Source organism: Pinus tabuliformis, chromosome 1_1, assembly GCF_031772625.1.
Source record: "Pinus tabuliformis cultivar Carrire ecotype Pingquan chromosome 1_1, CPIR1, whole genome shotgun sequence".
Lineage (NCBI taxonomy): Eukaryota > Viridiplantae > Streptophyta > Pinopsida > Pinales > Pinaceae > Pinus > Pinus tabuliformis.
The window spans coordinates 866,113,674-866,130,053 of record NC_142297.1 but is presented as its reverse complement, the minus strand read 5'-3'; the positions used below and the strand labels follow the sequence as shown (position 1 = coordinate 866,130,053).

Sequence of the window (16,380 nt, the reverse complement as noted above, 5' to 3'; positions counted from 1 at the left end):
CACCTTGAAAGGCTATAAATACAAGTGTCCTCTACCTCATTTAGACACAATGATGAGACACTCTTCTATCTTGTTTTTGGCTCGCACAGGTCTGAGGCTCGTCCACGGAGGATCAGGTTCGCTCTAAGGTGAAATTGTAGGGTCTGAGGCTCGCATCTCTAATTTAGGGTTTTGGGACCCAGTTGCAAGCACAGAACAGGAAGGATTCAACTATAGTTGCACGCACGGAAGCTCATCCGTATGACTGGAGCCTTCCAGTCGCACAAACAACCCTTCATCCATGCAACCAGGGGTTTAGGGTTTTCGTAGTCCAGATTTGACCTAGTTGTTCACATGCCAGGCTTAAGGAAGCGACTGGGACAACGATAGTCGCTTGCATGTCACCTCCTCCGTGCAACCGGGACCTTAAATATGAAATCTCAGTCTTCCGAAGATTTCGCTTAGTGACTGCAGGGTTTAGCAGTTGACTACAAACAGTGACAGTTTAGTACAAACTTCATAATCAAATTTCTAAGTATATACATTGTTAGGTTCATTTCATGGATGTTGTAGTTGTTTTGCTGGTTAGTTGCATAGATGAAGATATGGATCATTATACTCTCTTTTGTTGAATCATTTGATGACAATCTAAGAAGAAGAATTTGCAAGGGTTTTCCCCATAGTGGGTTTTTCTCTAGTCTCCGACCAATCCTAGTGTCTCTATGTGTGAATGTTTTTCTTCTATTGTTCATTTATGTTTTGCTGCATTGATGATGATGATATTGTTCTTTCTACATAGTTGCATATGATGATGAATAATGATGTAAATCTGAATAATGTTATGATGTTATGGGGTGAAATTAATGTGTTAATGAAGAAATGCAATTATCAAAGCAAAGAACAATATAGCCTTATGAAAAATTAACAAAATTCTGGAGCGAAGTTGCAGTTGGTCGAAGTTTGGAAGCTGCCTTGAAGAATATCTTGCTGGGGGGCTGACTTGGTGCTTGGGAGGATCTTCGGCTTTGGTTTTTTGGATCTTGGAAGTCTCTTTGTGAATAGATTCTATAAGAAGAGAAGCATTTTTCTGGGATTTCCCCTTGGAAGGATTTTGCCTTGGCTTGGAGCCTATATCTTGTGTACTTTGTCTTGTTGTGATCTTCATTGTTTTTTATAATTGCTTGACGAACTAGATCTAACAAAATAATAAAAATACAACACACTTCACAAGTAATTATCAAGTTAAGGAAAATCTATATAATCTCTAAGTCTCCTGATTTTCCAACAATCATGAGTTAGTTGTATAGTCTAGTATACTAACACAAATCTTTCATAAAAGCAAAGGATATAGAAGGGCCTTTAAAGACTGGCACCAGTCAATCCAATGCTCTAAAAGTTGCTTGGCTGGCAGTTTGAATTTGGCTTCCTCGGTGGTGTGTCAAGCAAAATAAAGCATATGCATAAAGACATCGTCCTTGTCAAAGTGAGTTATTGGAGTTTCTTAGAAATATAACAATGGAAAATCCACCCTCTTCACGGAAAGTGTGCATTATTGCAAATCTCTTTCTAATGATGTCATCATGATTTCAATGCATTGTTGCAAACTATGCACAAGAAGCAGTTCTCTAACCTGCAAAGTTTGGTTCTTTGCATCTACGTTATCTGTGTACATTTTATGTTCTACAGAAAGCAAAAGAGCACAAAACCGTGTATAATGTTAAATTTGACTGCCATCCTTGTCCTTTCCAAGAGCCTTAATAGCAGTATCACACAAGTGCATGTTCCAGCTACCAACTTATCCAGCGCACATCTAGTGTAACACTGAAGATGGTCAAAGAGCTAGAGCGAGAACAAAGCAACAATTCAACCATTTCATTGTGAAGATTAGGAAGCCTTTCTAACGAAATACTTGGCAGTTGTTGTCATCTCCTTTTTGAAAGGAGCACATTTGAAGTCATCAGTTTGCTTTGTAATTGCTAATCTCCTTTGAATATCCATATAAAACTGCTAAAAATTAAAATAGTCAAATATGAAAAGTCTGGATAGAATCCAGACTCCAAACTAACATATAATTAACCAGTTACTGATGAGAACACATACTAAATTCAAACTATATTCAAAATGACTTCCAAGACACCTCCACGAAAAAAGCAGTTTGATTTTGAAAGGAAGGGGTGATAGGAGGACACATTGCTGATTTTGGGCAGTTATTTGCTTCACATATTCCTGCTAGAAAATGCAACACCAAATCACAACAAAATAAAATTCCTGACTGAAAATGTGCATACCTTCATATTGAAACATTTAGGGTAAAGTTTCACAGAATTGAATTTATTCTTTCATTAAATATATGAAACGGTACCTTTCTCTCATCCAAAGCAAAAATGCTAATACTTCAGGGACTGACAGACATATGCTTCGCAGACATGATTTCCTTGTATGTCTTCATACTCACCACAAGAGTAAGTGTCTGGACCTTTGGGTTCTTGTTCAAAAGGCGTTTCTTAACAGCTTTAAGGACATCCTTTGCTTGTCTGTTCAATCAAGACAAAATTAGCCAACTACAGATATACCAGTGATAATATAGCTTTCAACAAATAGCATCTATTATATGCAACTGGAAGATGTGATTATCTGATGTATTCCCAAGAATACCATATTTATCATCAAAACATGGAAAGAACAACCCGGAAAAGCTAAACAATAAAAATATTGATTTAGATGAATACGCTAAAGCAGAGAATATAAAAATATAAATATTCTGTTTTTAACTTTTTACTAAATCTGTTTTAAATTATGATAGCACAGAACCCAGATATAACAACCCAAGTAAATGTGAAGACATAAATTAATTGTGGATACACAAGTAGCTGACATGGTGTTTAAAAACTCAACGACACTTTTTATGATCAAAAAGCAGCCACACTTGAGTTAGAAGGTTCCTCTTATGTAATACACCCCAAACACAAGCAAACTCCAACTAGAGATGGACGGGAGGGCATTTACCAGATATGTCGCCTCTAAAAAGAGGACAAGATCCGGAGGCTACGTGGCCCTTTCCAGACTCTGTCTAAGAGTATAATAAAAACACACAAGTGGTATAATAGCTGAGAATGCTCAAAGGGATACAAATAGCAACGATACGATATATATCAAATAAACCATAAGCAAATACACAAGAAATGCAGAGAGAATGCTAAGCCATTTTATTATACTGAGTAATAAGACGAGTACAGAAGGTGATCAGGAAGATGGCACCTCTACTTGCACAAGGCAAGTGAAGAAATACACTCAGAATAGCAAAGGAATGGCCCTTCTCTGATCTGCGTCCAAGCTGCTGGGAAACTGTTGTGTTGTTGTTGCTGCTAGAAATCAAACGAGGATTTGGGGCTGCTCCCCTCCTCAGAAAAAGCTGAAACTCTGGAATCGGACTCTACTCAAGAAACCCAGAAAAACCCAGAAAGCTTTCCTGGAATAGCCGACCCCCGAAAATCACCCCCTTGGGGATCTGCGCAGTTCCTCAATGCTCTGCGCTGCCACTGAAGAAACCCCTCCAAAACTCTGCCTGAAACTCTGCCAAAAATCCTCCAATAGGCAAGGGTTGGTCCCCTGCTCAATCACCCAGCATAAATCCTCCTGCAAAAACCCCAATCCAACACTACTGCCAGAAAGAACTGCGTCCCTCTCTCAGTGCTGCGCAGTCCTCCAGAAAGCTGATGAAACTGTTGCTGAAATGTTGATAAACTACTGCTAAAATGCCAATGGAAATACCTTGCCCGAGCAGGCACTCGAAGTCCCCCGGGGCTAAGGGTGAGATCTCCGAACAGAGACACTCAATGCACTAAACAGTGTTGCAGACTAGCTAAACAGCCAGCGTGCTCAGAAGTCGAAACGACTAGCTCAAAATGCACATAACTAAATGATCCAAATGAGGGGGTCTCTCTCTCTTTTATAGCCTTTCCCATCTCAATCCCAAGGCTCACCTCTTCCTGCGTGATTCCCCTCTTGCCACGTGTTCCTTCCCTCCTGCGCAGTTCCTCCATGTGTCTGCATGGGCTCCATTTCTGCGTCCCCCTTTGGCCCCCTTGGCTCCCCTTTAAGTCACAATGTTGTGCTACCTAGGAAGTGACCTTTTATTCTAAAAGTGAGTTATGTCCCCCTTCCTCACTTTTTTTATTTACAAATAACTATAGAAGGCAAAAATTGAACAAAATCGAATATTCCAATTAGCCATGGCTAATTAGGAATATTACATCTTACATGGTGATATTCCTAAAACTTGATCAGGTGGAAACAAGGGTGATTGACGTTCAGTTCCACATTGGCAAGCCCCATAAGCGGGTGATACCATATAGCTGCAAATCAACCAGGAGGGTGTCTAAGGGAGAACGAATACTATAGGAACTTAGGATCTCTCCATTTGAACCAGGGCTTGATTAAACTCATTCTGAAAAATGCTTCCAGCAATTCTATTAGTGGGTGGTGTCCCATAATGTTGCTCAATGTCTCTCAATAAAATCCTAGCCAAACCAGTGGATATGCGGTTTTGAAAAACTTCTAAATGAATTGTTTAGGAAAGGATTGGGTTATTTTAGACATGGTGATTTCCGTTCAATGTTATCGGAACCAAACTGGTGATTGAACTGTGAACCGACCAGAACCAATAAAAGAAACAGACCAAAAACACATAAAATATTCAATTTTTAAAGAAAAATGTATATATTCATGTGCATCCATGTGAATCCAAACCATTTATAAATTATACACAAATAAGAAAAAAAAATCATTTACATAGCATCATGCATTGAAGGGTGCACATAACCAAAATAGCATTGAGTGCAATCCATCTCTGAACCAAAAATACATCAACATGTTGATTTCGGGTAGCATCGGATGTGCTCTAGCCACAAAATTTCGTGGAGAGGTTGGGGCACATGAGATCTCCAATACCCAGAAAGGATTTGGGCAGATTCTAAACAGATTATGAGATATTAAAATAATTAATATTTTTAATGGAGTCCCTAAGTTTAAACTTAGGGAAAATAAAATAATATGAATATGTGTTAGAATGGTCCAAAAGACATGGATCAAGCCAGATCCAATCTTAGTCATTGATTAGGGACTTAATCTCGGTCGTTGATATGTCAACAAGAAAAGTATAAGAGGAGGCTTGAGGGTCACTTGTAGAATACACCAGAGTGATCAGTCATTCTATTCTCTAGAGCGGGGTTTGCTAAAAGATATAGAATTAGTGATCGGGAGATGCAGCTGAGGGGCATTTGAGTACAGAGAAACAAAGAGGCGAAGATAATGTCGAGAGAGCAACGCAATAGCCAAGGAGAGTGACGCAGAGTCAGCCAGGGCTCACGCAGCGGCAGCCAGGAGCTGCGTAGAGCCTTAGAGAGGCCAGCATTGCTGACGCAGAGGGCCAGAGGGCTGACATAGGGCATGCCAGGGCTGACGCAGACCCATCCAGGGTGACACAGGGCCAACGTGAGACAGAGAGGGGCTGACGCAGTCCAGAGAGAGGCTGACGCTGAGGTTTCTGGGGCAGATTTGTGCTAAGTAGCTACCGGAAGGATTATCCGGGGTTTCAGCCAGAAGATTTGTCAGAAACTAAGAGCTATTACTGCCAAGGAAATTCTATGTTGGGTAGGCCAGTTTCAGCACCCAGATTGTACTCTGATATTGCTTAATAAGAAAACCCTCAGATAGCTGCACTGGTTTTCCCACATTGGGTTTTTCTAGGGACATTAGTCCAAAAATAATGGTGTCATATGGTGTGTTTTTTTCTGTTTCTTTTAGTTGTTGATCTGTAATATGTTAAGCATACACTAGTGTTTATTTTCAGTATTTACATTGTAAATAACTTATTAAGAAAAATCACAAGTAGGTAGGAATAAATCAGATAAAGTGCATGAAGGGTTTCTAATCAAGTCAACTTAGAAACTTCAAAACAACAAACAGGGTCTCAATGGCCTCTAACATCCAAAAAAAATCATGCTACAACAAATACCTATTATCATCAAAATCATCTATATTGGGATCTTTGACATCAATATCACCCTCTAAGCATTAAAATAAGATAGATAAAACGTAGCATGTCAAATCAAGAATTTGTTTGAGTGATGGATATATTTTTAGTAGGGTCATGATAGAGTTCGACAACCAATGCCACGAATAGCAAGGTACATAGAAGGCTTGATGCTCTTCATTAAATATTAGTTCCATGCCCTCATACATGAAAAAACCCAATGGAAATGTTGCAATCCTCTCAATCCTGAAACCCTGAAAAACTGTTAGGTCCGCTAGATTTTGAGTGAGATCTAAAATTCTACTTTCTCCATATGAAATCCAATGAGGTTGGAACCACTCTCAAACATCCTCAATCATTTCATGGTAATGTTAAAAATTTACATAAAAAGATGTGCATCCTTTTACTTTAAGAATTTAACATTACCATGAATTGTGTAGTAATACTAGGGCCATAGGCTTGAAAATTAAGCTACCCCACTCAAAAGTTCATGTTTATAAAAAAATTGTGTTTGGGATGTCGTACGGAAATTCAGTGAAAAAAGGTCGGTTCGGTATTGAACCATCCATTTCCAGTTCCAAACCTATCAGAATGGAACAATTAACTTAATAACCGCGCCTCAACCAATCCAAAGTCCAACCTTAGGACTCATTGGTTGTCAGTGAGTCTCAAAGTCCACCCCAGAACTCACTAACTAATTCCCTCTCCCACCATCCCTTGGCTGAATGAATGAATTTGCAGGCAAACATAACCTTTTATAACTACATGGCCCTAACTAGCCAAGTGGCACTCACTGGAGCCCCATGGGCCCCAAGGCGCACTTTTCACCGCAAGAACACACACATTGCCTTTTTGTTTGGAGTTGCAGCCCCCCATACTCTTTCCACGAAGTGGGCTCTGCAGCCAATCTTATTTTATTATTATAATATTTTATTACATTAATTACAATCCAGGGTCTAAGGCCTCACAGCCTTTACATACGTATAAATATCCAAGGACGCTGGCCCCACAATATATTTAACTTCGTTACATGGGCACGCCGGCCTCATAATATCGTTTTGGCTCACCAGACCAAATAATAATATTGAATTACATTATGAACAACAAGGGTACTACAGAACCCTAGATAGCCTTCAATGGACCCTGAAAAGAGATGGATTGAAAGATTGCATAGTGTTCGGACCCTCAAAATCTACTTTAAGGCTTAAGCTCCAAGTCTTTTCCTCACTCATTATCCATAAGGGCTTTCAACAAAGGGTCAATTAGCCAAAAGAGGATTCATGGACAATAGGTGTTTGGTGTGTGGGAAGGAGGAATCCCTCAAGAATATTATGTGAGACTGCAAATTCATGCAAGAATTTTACTGTCAGCTTCAGCTCCAAATCCACTCTATTTTCCAAAGCATTCTCCATCGGCCTCTATCGCTCCATCCTTTCTTGCAGATTCAAATCACCTGGTATTATCAGCCTTCTTGGGCTTATGGTATTGTATTAGGGTTTCAGTTCTATTTATTCTTTGGAAAATGTACTCTAAATGTACTTTACAGAATAGTACAAGAGCTGACTGTTCCTTTGTTGATCCTGGCAGAAGAGGTTCAATTGCTTCGCAAAAGTTATTTGTTGATAAGGGATGCCAAGAACCAGAATGCTTATGCTTTTTTTGGATTTGATTTTAGTCTTGGTAGCACTAAGAAAAGCTTGATTATACATTCTTCCTTGCTTTTGTAGATATTGCTCTTCTGATGTACATATTTTTTTTATGTAATATACATAGTTTTTTTCAAAAAAAGTATTAAAAAACGTTGAAAAGCCATATCTTTTGCATATGAAATAAAACATGTCATATGGCCTATGATTTCAGGATCTTGCAAAAAGATTTATCCACCAATAGAGATAAAATTGATTTTATCTCTTCTACTGAGATATGCAACACTGCATCTATTAATAAACTTCTCCATCTCCATGCTTGTAAAATAAAATAATTCTACTTATTTAGTAAAAAGATAAAGTTTATATCAGCATTTGAAAATGCATCATCATGAGCCTTAGTTCTAGGCTTAAAATTGGTGATCATAAGCCAGTCCTAGATCTACCTTATATCACTAATTATGGCACACCAGGATATCATAACTCCCAAAGGGAACAACATACACAATATATTATGTATTATCAAAATATAATAATTCCCAGTGGGAACGAAATTAAATATAATTATTCTTCATTTGCTTCACTCTAAGTACGAGTGATGGCAGATATGCCAAGTTGATGGGAGTCATATATAGGTAAGCCAAGACCATGTGTAACTTTTCCCACATAGATTATTGCACTGAAAATCTAATGGCACTGGCTATGTTTAACATTTCTGTATGGGAGATTTTCTGTTGGGGATAATCTATCCCCTCACTCAAAGCACCTAATATGTTTGACAATATGAATGACATATTCATTTCCAGCCATGACCAACCCTATATTGAGTTGGGTATTCATAAATCCACTCTCACTTGAATTTCAACCACGGGCAACCTATATAGAGTTGGGTATTCATATACCCACTTTCACTTAAGAAATCAATGCAAATGAGAGTTGGTGCTTCTGTGACTAGACTGTTGAGAAATCAATGCTAGTAGGATTAGGGTTAGATTTCTCTTTCTTGATAATTACTTGTGAATTATGTTGGCTTTATATTTCTTTCATCAAGCAATTACCAAATTATGTGTGTATGAAGATCACAAAAACAAAAGACACGAGATGTAGGCACTCTACCAAGGCAAAACCCCTATTTAGGGGAAAACCCAGTCAACAATTCTTCCTTCAATAGTTTTATGAGATAATCCAAGACTCTTGACCTAAACAAAGACTTCCTCTAGAACAAGTCAGCCATCTCTTCCTTCTTGCAGATGATAACCCTTCAATAGCAACTTCGACCTAGCAACATCAACTTGCAATAGCAACTTCGACCTAGCAGCATCAACTTGCAGTAGCAACTTCGATCCAGCAACTAGCAGCAACAGAAACTTCGACCTAACAAGATAGACTTCGATCTCTTAGAGGAATCCACCTGAGAGAGAGAGAGATAGCCCAAAATTTCAAATTTTCCCTTTTCTTCTTTCTCCAATTCCGCACTTCTTTTGTCTTCCTTTTCTTACTTCGCACTTCCCAGAACTTTCTTCTGGATATCGAACTATACGAGAGAGAGTGAATTCTTCCAAATGAATTTGAATTGCCTTGTGTATATAGCCTTCCAATGAGGTCGAATTGTCCTTCTTCAAGCCGACTTGATCTCCTTGAGGCTGACTTGTTGTGGAGGGGCCAAATAGCATATTTGAATCAATATTAATTCTTTTTACATGATTCAAAAGCCCAAGAAGGGTCTCTTTTAATGGACAATGACTCTAATGACTCGGAATAAATCCTAGAAGTCCTCAATGGGGACTTTGACCTAAAACATGATGACCCAAGCATGAAACCCATGCTTTAATAAGTCATAATAATAATAATAAAAATATTTTCTTCATCCTCTTGATAAATTTATTTCATTGTGACTCAAATACATTTATGAAGACCAAACGCGGTTACATATTTCAACACTCCCTCATAACTAGGGAGGTATTCATAATAACAAGTACAAGGAAGATCTCAAAACACATGAACCGTGAATAATTTAGGCACCGCAATGCCATGGACTAGATTCCTGACCAGGGAAATCTATCCAAGGTCCTCCGACAGTTTAGGCACTCACGATGCCATGGACTAGATTCCTGACCAGGGCAATCTATCCAAGTGGGACTAAGATGGACTAAAGCTTCCAGCCATTCTAGGTACCATTAAGATTACTTGCTAACCATCAACCCAGGGATCCAGGTGCCTATCCGAGATCAAAGCTCTAAGACCAATGCCACCCTCTCTATTTCAGGATCTAGACATCAACACAAAGTGTCGGCTAGATGTCCTCCCAAGAAATGTGTCTTCCACACAAAGCCTTAACACTTTCGATTATTCCAATTGGTAGAAAAACCTTCCCGATCAAATAGATCGATAACAAACCTCTCTCGTGTAACCAACATGCTATCAAAACTCAGAGAGATTTACCTGTACAAACACAACCCCAATCAGTAACAAACTTTCAAATGTACATAAGTAAACACAAACCTCTGGGGTCTTCCAGACAACTAGATGTTGCTTCTCAATTTATCACAGTAAGACTTTCAAATGAATCTTGACAGAAGATTCCTCAATCATTCAAGATTCCTTTCCTACTTCAAAATCAAGTTTCCTTCTGTTAGCAGCACCTTAATATGTGTTCTCCAATTACTTCAAGGTATTCATCGTGACTATAGTATGTCCTCCCTCTCAACTCAGGACTTGTTTCCATGAAGACAAGAGTGATGTGTCCTTCTCTTACTCATGACCTTCACTAAGACTTACGGTTGTTAGTCCTGGTCTAGTGCATGACACATGAAGTAGAGAACCATATCCATCACTCCCTCTTAACCAGGGAGGATCTAATCATTCATATACAAGGAATATACCCAAGCTCCTTCTTAACTTAGGGAGATCAACTTCTTTTCTATGACATTGGCAATCTTTCATGGCTTTCATCCTTTCCATCAGAGTTATCATGGCCATCATCATCCATATAACTTTCTTCATCATGCTTATCAAATGAACATTTTCACCATCTTGAAGATTATGTACCTCCACAACTTAGATAGCAAGTACAACCAAATCTATAGAAGCATGAAGTTAACCATATCAAAATCATATAATAATGGAAGCATTTGAGATTAGACATCAAATACCCAAACTTAGTTAGGTTTACAGACAAGAAACACATACTACGTGCTAGGGTTTTGTCATAAACCCTATTATCAGGATTTCTAGCATCTCAGTCAAGATAACAACCTTCATTATATCTAGGGCTTCAATATTTCTTCCAGAGGCATGACATACCTTACTACAATATATTGCAGACCCTAGAAGCATTTCAAACAAATATAGTTCTACAATGCATCTAACAACTTTAGAACTCATATCATCATATGTTAGACTTTCACTAGGATTTAGTGTAAGATCCTAGATTTCATACATGAGCCATTAAGCTTCAACAATCAAACATCAATCATAGCTCAATTTCATATTTCAACAATCTTTCATAAATCTCAGATTATCACACTAGTCATCACATATTAGAGAATTGAGCTTCTACTAAGGTCTAGTTACAAAACCCTAGAATTCACAAATACTATCATCCTAGAGAATCAAACTTTGACTAGGGCTTAGTTATGAACCCTAGGTGACCATCAACGATTAGGTCAACACATATATCTAGGATTCCATCACCATGCACTAGCATATCATAACATGTGTTAGTTAAACCCACATACACAAATATCAATTTAAAGTTAGACATATAACAAACTTGATCAAACTAAGGTTTCGATCAGACAAACACACATATATCTAGAATTTCATTCCTAGGACATTATCTAAAATAAGGGTCTTGCTTATACACCCTATCGAACCCTAACAATCAAGGGTTTCAATACTAAACATAGAAAACCCTAATTTATCAATACTTCCAAGGTTTGGGATTTCAAACATCACCATTCAACACTAACAAGTTAGGGTTTTCATTACCATACCAAAACCCCAAACATGACATCATTAAAACTTCAAACATCAAGAATAGCATTCTCTTAGACTTCACCAATAACCCTAAGTAGGCTAGGGTTTCATACATCATCATCGACATACCCTTAAGTTGGAATTTCTACAAAGAACCTTTTTAGGGTTCCACAAGAGTAACCAAAGATATGAGGAGGGTAGATTTATCTAATGATGAATCACCCAATCAAGAATCTTTATGATTCAAAAGAGCTAGACACAATGATGTTAGTAATAGTTTATCAAGAATGAATATTGTGAAGGGAGAAAAAACTTATAGTTTAAGACATACCTTTGTTTCTTAACAAACCTTGTAATTCCAATGCTTTGTCTTGTGAAACCTTCTTCCATGTTCCTTGAGTATTCAACAAGTCTTTCCTAAACAAGGAAAATATGAATATAAATGTGATTAGTATTTAATGCCAACAAACTTAGATAAGTAAGGAAAACTAAAAAAATGAAAAGGTAATAAGATACTTATTCCAAGCTTGAGGGGTACTTAGAGTAGAAGGATATGCAATGAATAGAGTCCCTGAGAATTCCTAGCAAATAGGCTTTTGACTCCGGGTCCTTCCATCATGTTCTTCTTTGGTGAAACTTCTTTGGCAAAGTTTGCTTGATCCCTGTCCCTTCTTTCTTGGCCCTTTAGACTTCTTTATTTCTTTGTAGACTTCTTTACTTTTCCTTTTACTAGATCCAAGACTTTATTCTTTTCGAGGATGAGATCTATCCTAACTTGCAAGCATTGTAATTGGATGCTCCTTCTAATTTGTTCTCTCCCTTTGTTGTGTTAGACAATGTCCTTGAAGATAGTAAGCTTCTCTCCCTATATGATCCCTTAATTAACTTCTTGAGGTTCCTTAGATTCCTTTCAATAGATCCTAAAACTATCTTTTTCCTCCTTCTTCACCTTAGCTCCATTCTCCAGCTTCAATGATGTTGATTCCAGGCCTCTAATAACATAGCTTTTGTTGTCTCCCAATTCCACTACATGAGAAGATGATTCCTTTGATAGAGTGTGAAGTTGTTTAATCTTCCCTGTCATATGCCTAGATGCTTCACTGTCAATAATCCATGCATTATCATTATTAAGTGAACTTGTAAGTGCTGCCAAGAACCCTTGACTTTTGACTTTGTTGAATAAGTAGTAGAAGGTCTTCTTGATACAGCTTCCTGCAATATTGAATCCCATTCTTATCATAGAGGGAGTAATCATTTCCTTCAAGCCAACGAAGTGATCTTCAATCTTCTTTAACCTTAGCTCTGATACCATGTTGAGAAATCAATGTTAGTAGAATCAGGGTTAGATTTCTCTTTCTTGATAATTACTTGTGAATTATGTTGGCTTCCTCTTACTTCTTTGTTACATTATCTTTCATCAAGCAATTACCAACTTATGTGTGTATGAAGATCACAAAAAGACAAGACACAAGATGTAGGCATTCTGCCAGGGCAAAACCCCTATCTAAGGAAAAACCTAGTCAACAATTCTTCCTTCAATAATTTTACGAGATAATCCAAGATCTTGACCTAGACAAAGACTTCCTCCACACCAAGTCAACCCTCTCTTCCATCTTGCAAATGATAACCCTTCAATAGCAACTTCGCCCTAGCAGCATCAACTTGTAGTAGCAGCTTCGATCCAGCCACTGGCAACAGTAACAGCAATAGAAACTTCAACCTGACAAGAGAGACTTCGATCTCTTAGAGGAATCTACCTGAGAGAGAGATAGCCCAAAATTTCGATTTTTCCCTTTTCTTCTTCTTTCTCCAATTTCACACTTCTTTTGTCTTCCTTTTCTTACTTCGCACTTCCCAACACTTTCTTTTGGATATCGAACTATATGAGAGAGAGTAAATTCTTCCAAATGAATTCAAACTGCCTTGTATATATAGCCTTCCAGTGAGGTCAAATTGTCCTTCTTGAAGCCGACTTGACCTCCTTGAGGTCGACTTGGTGTGGAGGGGGCAAATAGCATATTTGACTCAATATAAAAAAAATTACATCATTCAAAAGCCCAAGAAGGGTCTCTTTTAATGGACAATGACTCTAATGACTTGAAATAAATCCTAGAAGTCCTCAATGGGGACTTTGACCTAAAACATGATGACCCAAGCATGAAACCCATGCTTTAATAAGTCATAATAATAATAATAATAAATATTTTCTTCATCCTTTTGATAAATACATTTCATTGTGACTCAAACACATTTATGAAGACCAAACCTAGTTACATATTTCAACATAGACTTTGCGAGAAAAAGGGTGTATAACTTGAGGAGTTTTGGTCAAGTTTCATAAGCTTTTTACAGGGTAAAGAAAGATGCCTTATTTGAGACTATTTGATTTTGGTTTACTATTGATGTTTGAAAATCGGAAGGTCTTTTGCATAGGCATTGTGTCTAGCATGCAAGAGAGAGTCCTCTTTAGGTCCTTGTTCAAGAGGAACAAGTATTATGAGTTGTTTCCTAAGTTTTAACTTAAGAAAACCACATTAATAATCTATTGATTAATGTTGTCTAAATTGTTTTTCCACGACACTGGAGAATCTAGGTTAGGGTCTTAGAATCTCTAACACAACCAACTCAAATGCCACAACAAACTATTTTGCACGACAGAATAAACACAGCAGTAAATCAACACGCACACAATAAACAACTTTTTACAATTTTTTCAACAACCCAACTTCATTATATTATCAATCTATAATACAACTATCTAGGGCTCCTGTGCCAAGGATCATGGCCCTCATACAATCACTAATACAAGAATACAAACTAGGGTTTGGTGTCAACAACTATGACCACCAATCTACTCTGAACAAGATACCAATTGACCTACTAGCGAATGTAGTGCAGTTCACAGCGCCACTTCGTCCACTTACCCTGAACACATCTATTGGTCCTTCTAATCCCAATTTGTAGCAACATGTTGAAAATAGTCGTGAGAAAGGTCCTTCTTTGGCTTGTGCCTTAGTCAAAGAGACCAAGAAACAATTTTCCTTAGCATGCACAAGTTCTTAAAAGTTAGGACGAGTTCCTAAAATTTAGGATGAATTCCTAAAAATTAGGGCGAGTTCCAAGTTAGGACAGTTCATCAAGAAATTCGACTGATATACAGAAGTGGAAGGCTCAGTTTGGTGTCTTCTAGTACGAGTTATTTTTGGGAAAAGACAAACGAGTGAGCCTCAACTTCTAAATTGAGGCAGGACGAGTTGCATGAGTTAGTTAACTCATCAATCACTAATTTGAGTTCCAAAAATAGAACTTGCCAAAATTAGCTAATTTGAATTGCTTATAAGGAGATCGAAAGGCACAATTGTATTCATTGTTTTGTGAGCACGAGTTGGTGAGACAAGGCAATAGTGAGCACAGTTTTGTGTGTGAGAGCTTGTGAGAGGAAATGCGTGCAAGAGAAGCTTCTACATAGATTGGTAGAGGTTATTTTCCCTTGGGAATTGTGCTAGGAATTAGGAGGTAATTCCTAGTTAATAGGAGCAGCCTATGCGCATAGATTGAGGAATGCTTTAGGAAATAGGGCTCTAGGAGTGCGCAAAGAATAAGGGAAGCAGATTAGGGGTCTTGCAGGCGTTTCAAGCTTAGGACAAGCAGAGAAAACCAGTTTTGTTTCCAGTGAAACAAAGTTGTATTGTAAGAGATCTATTGCTTAGTATTCTTCAATAAGATTCTCATACGAGCAGAGGGTTTTCCAGTTGGGTTCCCTAAAAAAATTGTGTGATTGTGTATTTATTTTTGTTCCTATTTCGTTGCAAAATAAGGACAGAAATTTTGTGTTTATATGAAAAGAAACTAGTTTTCAAATTGTTCATATTAGCAGTGGCAGAATTTTGTGGATTTTCTACATGGAATCAAAGCAATGAACAGAATTGACCAACACACAGATTTAATATTTGAGAGATGGCCACAACAGGGTTGAGAAATCAAGATAGACTTGATGGCACTTCGAAATTTGGTGTTTAGAAAGTTCGAATGTCATTCTTGTTGGACGAGTTTGAACTGAAGGATTATGCAGAGAAAGGAGTAGTAGAACCTTCAAATCCAAACCAATTACAACAATTCCAAAGGGAGATGGCCAAAGCCAAGAGGATGATCCTATATGGACTCTAGGATCATATAGTTCCACATGTTTCTAGTAAAGATACCGCAAAGGAAATGTGGGATGGCGTTGTCAAGCTATAACAAGATCCCTTTGAGAATTGTAAAATGATTCTCAAGGAAACATTGAGGGTAATCGAGATGCAAAAGGGTGAGAACGTAACTTCCTATCTAACTAGAGTTCAAAACGTTCATGATGAGCTAGCAACTAGGAGAGAAGCCTAATGACAGTGAGCTAGTGCGGACAGCTATAAACAGGTTCACCAAGGAATGGTGAACTTTCATTCAAGGAATAACTTAACGAGACAAGCTACCAGATTGGGAACCCCTGTGGAGTGATTTCACTCAGGAGGAGGTCAGCCTCAGTCTTGTCGAGGGAAGTAGTAGCAAGGGGTCGAAGATTGAGCCTGAAGAGGAGAATTTTGTTCTTGTAAGTAAAGCCAAGGGCAAGAAGGGCCAAGGAGAGATCAAGTCTAGTCAGAAGGGCGAGAAGAAGGATCTAAGCAAGATCAAGTGCTTCCAATGACATGAGTTTGAGCACTATGCTACTAAGTGTCCAGATTGGAAGAAGGAATCCAGTAAGGATCA

At 38.1% G+C, this 16,380-nt stretch overlaps 1 protein-coding gene across 3 annotated transcripts in view; it reads right to left on the bottom strand.

Moving 5' to 3' along the window:
* Positions 1–16,380, bottom strand: part of LOC149217027 (TOM1-like protein 4) — a 273,886-nt gene that overhangs the window by 235,748 nt on the left and 21,758 nt on the right. For all 3 annotated transcript variants that reach the window (XM_089392923.1, XM_089392924.1, XM_089392925.1), the window contains exon 3: positions 2,435–2,513. In XM_089392923.1, coding sequence (XP_089249049.1) covers positions 2,435–2,513 — 79 coding nt within the window. The remainder of the gene's footprint in view (positions 1–2,434; positions 2,514–16,380) is intronic.